A 5,995-nucleotide genomic window follows, 5' to 3' on the forward strand; every position below is an offset into this window, starting at 1 on the left:
ATCGTGAACCACATTTTTTTGCACGTCAAATACTAAGCAACACTACATGAACTTTGCATAAATGAAACTTCTGGCCCCCACCACACTGAATAAGCTGTTAGATATTAATTAGAAAAATAATAATAACAAGTTTTATGAGCCTTAAATTGTGGAAGATGAAAGTTGTAAGGTTGTGAGTTACAAAGTCTTGAATAAGAAATTATGTGAGCATTTAGTATTCTTGAATAAGCAAATTATGTGAGTGGTCACTCTATTTTAGTATAAATAGGGGATCATACTCTTGTATTTTGTGTGCCAAATGAAATAAAATCTTCTTCTTCTTCCAACAAAGTGGTATCAGAGCTTGAGTTCTAGAGTGTTGAGAGAGAAACACTTTGTGAGTTGAGAGATGGCAAACAATGGCTTGAGTATGTTTCAATTCCCTCGTCTTACCAAAGAGAATTATGATAATTGGTGTCGTCACATGAAAGCCTTGTTAGGTTCTCAAGATGCATGGGAGATTGTAGAGAAAGGTTATGCCCAACCTCAAAATGAGGCTATTTTGTCACCAAATGAGAAGGAGACTTTGTTGAAGTCGAAGAAGAAGGATCAACAAGCACTTACTTTCATTCATCAAGGTTTGGATGAAGCTATGTTCGAGTTGGTGTCAAATGCAACCACATCCAAAGAAGCATGGGAGATTTTGAAAACCTCCCTTGAAGGTGTTGATAAGGTAAAAAAGGTGCGCCTACAAACTCTACGTAGAGAGTTTGAATCATTGCATATGAAGGAATCTGAATCTATCTCAGATTTTGGCAACAAGGTGTTGGCTATTGTGAACCAAATGAAGCGTTATGGAGAAAATATGGAAGATGTTCGTGTGGTGGAAAAGATCCTTCGCTCCTTAATTGCTAAATTTGATTATGTGGTTTGTGCTATTGAAGAGTCTAAGGATTTAGACTCAATGACCGTAGACCAATTCATGGGTTCTCTTCAAGCCTATGAAGAAAGGTTCAATAGAAGACATGATGAGCCATTGGAGCAAGTCCTCAAAGCCAAAGCTTCTTTGAAAGAAAATGGAGGAGAAAGTAGTCAAAAAGCACGTGGACGTGGAAGAGGACGTGGTCGTGGACGTGGTCATGGCCAAGGAAGAGGAGGAAGAGGAGATCGTGATAATTTTGACAATAATGAATGGAGGAGCCATCAATCCACTAGAAGTCGTGGAAGAGGAAGAGGAAGAGGTAGAAACAATTATGAAAAAGCATATGAAAGGAGGTATGATAAATCTAATGTTGAATGTTTTAATTGTCATAAATATGGCCATTACTCTTGGGAGTGTAGAACAAATGTTGAAGAGAAGGTCAATCTTGTTGATGATAAAGAAGAAGTTGAAGAGTCAACACTACTACTATCACTTAATAATGGTGAGAAGGAAGACAAATGCTTATGGTATCTTGACAATGGAGCAAGCAATCACATGTGTGGATGCAAAGAGAAATTTGTGGAACTTGATGAGAAGGTGAAAGGAAATGTTTCTTTTGGAGATTCTTCCAAGGTGCAAATCCAAGGAAAAGGTACCATTTTAATTTCTTTAAAAGATGGTGCTCACAAATTAATCACGGATGTTTACTATGTTCCTAAACTAAAAAGCAATATTTTGAGTTTGGGACAACTTGTTGAAAAGGGGTATGAAATTCATATGAAAGATTGTTGTTTATGGCTTCAAGATAAAAATTCTAATTTGATTGCCAAGGTGTTTATGTCAAGAAATAGAATGTTCACTTTGAACATTAAAACCAATGAAGCAAAATGTTTGAAGGCTAGCATAAAAGATGAATCATGGTGTTGGCATATGAGATTTGGGCACTTGAATTTTGGAGCACTAAAATCCTTAGGAGAGGAGAAGATGGTGAAAGGGATGCCTCAAATCAACCATCCTAATCAATTGTGTGAAGCATGTCTCCTTGGAAAGCATGCAAGAAGGAGTTTTCCAAAAGAAGCTAATTCAAGAGCAAAGGAGCCTCTCCAACTTGTTTACACCGATGTGTGTGGCCCAATCAATCCTCCTTCATGTGGTAACAATAAATATTTCTTGCTTTTTATTGATGATTATAGTAGAAAAACTTGGGTTTATTTTCTAAAGCAAAAATCTAAGGCATTTGTAGCTTTTAAAAATTTTAAAGCTCTTGTGGAAAAGGAGAGTGGTTATGTAATCAAAGCTCTAACATCCGATAGAGGTGGCGAATTCACATCAAAAGAATTTAATGAATTTTGTGAAAAATATGGGATTCGTCACCCTCTAACGGTTCCTAGATCTCCACAACAAAATGGGGTAGCGGAGAGAAAAAATAGAACTATTCTTAATATGACTAGATGTATGTTGAAGGCTAAAAATATGCCAAAGGAATTTTGGGCCGAAGCTGTTGCATGTGCCGTTTATTTGTCCAATCGCTCCCCAACAAAGAATGTCAAAGATCAAACACCACAAGAAGCATGGAGTGGAGTGAAGCCAAGAGTTGATCACTTGAGAGTATTTGGGAGCATTGCATATGCTCATGTACCCGACCAAGGAAGATTCAAGCTTGATGATCGGAGTGAGAAACATGTGTTCATTGGCTATGATGCAAGCTCAAAAGGCTACAAATTGTACAATCCAAACAATGGAAAGACAATTGTGAGTCGAGATGTAGAGTTCTATGAAGAAGGCACATGGAATTGGGAGGAGAAAGAAGACACTTATGATTTTTTCCCGTACTTTGAAGAAATAGATGAAGAAGCCTTGACTCCAAATGATTCAACTCCAGCACTTTCACCAACTCCTTCAACCAATGAAGCCTCATCATCTTCCGAAGGGAGTTTAAGTGAAAGGCCAAGAAGAATGAGAAATATTCAAGAATTATATGATGAAACTGAAGTTATAAATGATTTGTTTTGTCTTTTTGTTGACAGTGAACCCTTAAACTTTGATGAAGCAATGAAAGACAAAAGGTGGAGACAAGCCATGGAAGAAGAAATCAAAGCCATTGAGAAGAACAACACATGGGAGTTATCAAGCCTTCCCAAAGGTCATGAAGCAATTGGAGTCAAATGGGTGTTCAAAATCAAGAAGAATGCAAAAGGAGAGGTTGAGAGACACAAAGCAAGACTTGTAGCTAAAGGTTATAAGCAACAATATGGAGTTGATTATGATGAAGTGTTTGCACCGGTTGCCCGCATGGAAACCATTCGTCTTCTTATTTCCTTGGCAGCTCAAATGAAGTGGAGAATTTTTCAGCTTGATGTAAAATCGGCATTTCTAAATGGCTATCTTGAAGAAGATGTCTATGTTGAACAACCGATGGGTTTTGTCATCGAAGGTCAAGAAAGAAAAGTCTTGAAATTGAACAAGGCGTTGTATGGTCTAAAGCAAGCACCGAGGGCATGGAATACTCGCATTGACAAGTACTTCCAAGACAATGGGTTTGTTCGTTGTCAAAATGAGTATGCTCTTTATGTTAAAACTTTTAATAATGGTGATGTCTTATTTATTTGTCTTTATGTGGATGACCTTATCTTTACCGGCAATAACCCAAATTTGTTTGAAGACTTCAAGGAGTCCATGTCTCGTGAATTTGATATGACAGATATGGGACTCATGTCATATTACTTGGGAATGGAAGTGAAGCAAACAGAGAATGGTATCTTTGTCTCACAAGAAAGGTACACAAAAGAAGTGTTGAAGAAATTTAATATGCTTGATTGCAATCCCGTGAACACACCTATGGAAGGTGGCTTGAAGTTATCAAAGTTTGATGAAGGAGAGAAGGTAGACTCCACGATCTTCAAGAGTCTTGTGGGGAGTTTAAGGTATCTAACCAATACAAGGCCCGATATTCTATATGCGGTGGGAGTTGTGTGTCGCTTTATGGAGGCTCCTACCTCTCCTCATCTAAAAGCCGCAAAAAGAATTCTTCGTTACTTGAAAGGTACAATTGATTTTGGATTGTTTTATTCTCCCTCCAATAACTATAAGCTTGTGGGATTTTGTGATAGTGATTTTGCCGGAGATGTTGATGATAGAAAAAGTACTACCGGATTTGTATTTTTTATGGGTGATTGTGTTTTTACATGGAGTTCTAAGAAGCAAGGCATTGTGACACTTTCTACTTGTGAAGCCAAGTATGTAGCTGCAACTTCTTGCACATGTCATGCCATTTGGCTAAGAAGATTGTTGGAGGAACTTCAGTTGTTGCAAAAGGAAAGCACAAAGATCTATGTTGATAATAGATCTGCACAAGAGCTTGCCAAGAATCCGGTGTTCCATGAACGAAGTAAGCATATAGATACAAGGTATCATTTCATTAGAGAGTGCATTACCAAGAAAGAAGTAGAATTGACTCATGTGAAAACTCAAGATCAAGTTGCGGATATTTTCACCAAGCCTCTCAAATTTGAAGATTTTCGAAGATTGCGAGCAAGACTTGGTGTGCAGAAGAATTTTCCAATTAAGGGAGGATGTTAGATATTAATTAGAAAAATAATAATAACAAGTTTTATGAGCCTTAAATTGTGGAAGATGAAAGTTGTAAGGTTGTGAGTTACAAAGTCTTGAATAAGAAATTATGTGAGCATTTAGTATTCTTGAATAAGCAAATTATGTGAGTGGTCACTCTATTTTAGTATAAATAGGGGATCATACTCTTGTATTTTGTGTGCCAAATGAAATAAAATCTTCTTCTTCTTCCAACATAAGCTAGTGTTGACAAGATCATATTACATTTTCCTTTTTCATAGAAGCAGAAGGTGGGCCATGAATTATCTACAATATAATGTTACGTTAATTCTTTGGAAAGTGCTCTAAGACAACACCACATGCCATGTCTCTCATTCGGTCCCATGACTCCGATCTCGTATTCCTTCTTCAGCAATAATTCAAGTACCCAATTAATGGTTTCTTGCAAATCTTTCTATCTATATATATTCATGGCTGCAACCGTTTTAGAGCAACAGAAATCATTCACATCCTAAGGAATTTAAAATTCTAAGTAAACTTAAACTATTCTCTTCTCAAATCAATACTACAATGGGTTTTCACTTACCTGATATCAGAAAGTCATTATTTGCAGCAAATCAAGCATCTTCAAAAGCGGTGGATGCACCAAAGGGTTATCTTGCAGTCTATGTTGGAGAGAAAATGAAGCGGTTTGTGATTCCTGTTTCATACTTGAACCAACCTTCATTCCAGGACTTGTTGAGTGAAGCTGAGGAAGAGTTTGGATATGATCATCCCATGGGTGGCCTCACAATTGCTTGCAGTGAAGATACCTTCCAACGTATAACTTCTTTCTTGAATTGACCATAATTCTCATTTTAGGAGTACTGACATAGCTTGGAGAAGACATTTTGTACAATAGGCGTGTTCTCAAAATGTATAGATCCCCTTTGTCACGAGAGTTGGAAAATGTACAATATATATATATATATATTTATGTGTGTGTGTGTGTGTAAAAATACAAAGCCAGCTTATATATTCAAAATGTGAATTTAACACAGACAAAAACAGCATATGTATGTACCAATTTACAAAGCCCGTTGTTAAATAACCTTTTTTAAAAAAATATATATTTTACTTGAGAAAACACATGGAATTTTTTTTCCATTTTTTATTTTCTTTCTATTGATAGTTTTTCTTTGTGAAATTTCTTGGATCATTTTTTTGTTTGTTTGGGTGACTGGTAAATCGAAACCAGAATCAACAAATTACTCATCTACAAGAATAGTACTCTAAAGTTGATGAAGATGCTTCTGCATCTATATACTATTCCAAGATTGCATCATAAGTGATCCCTGCCTTGCTGGTTTGAGAAAACTTGGCTTGCTCACAAGTTATTCCATTATTGCTTCATTAGTAGCCAACTTTTTGAAATCTGAAGCCCACACAAAACTTGTCTTTGTTAATCATCGCCCTTGTTGGTTCATACAATCCTTCTTGCATTTAAATCTTGCAGAGTTACAATATGGCTGAGTTTGTCCTCGA

General features: G+C 36.6%; 1 protein-coding gene across 1 annotated transcript; it reads left to right on the forward strand.

The window, feature by feature from the left end:
- Positions 1-5,041: 5,041 nt before the first annotated feature.
- LOC114378367 (auxin-induced protein 6B-like) lies at positions 5,042-5,347 on the forward strand. The gene has a single exon (XM_028336950.1). It carries the CDS (start codon positions 5,042-5,044, stop codon positions 5,312-5,314), a length of 273 nt encoding a protein of 90 aa, XP_028192751.1. The 3' UTR covers positions 5,315-5,347.
- Positions 5,348-5,995: the final 648 nt, after the last annotated feature.

The sequence above is a fragment of the Glycine soja genome, chromosome 12, assembly GCF_004193775.1.
Source record: "Glycine soja cultivar W05 chromosome 12, ASM419377v2, whole genome shotgun sequence".
Lineage (NCBI taxonomy): Eukaryota > Viridiplantae > Streptophyta > Magnoliopsida > Fabales > Fabaceae > Glycine > Glycine soja.

Bases quoted from the DNA above. Each gene is read 5' to 3' on its own strand.
- LOC114378367 (XM_028336950.1), top strand. From the start codon at position 5,042: ATGGGTTTTCACTTACCTGATATCAGAAAGTCATTATTTGCAGCAAAT.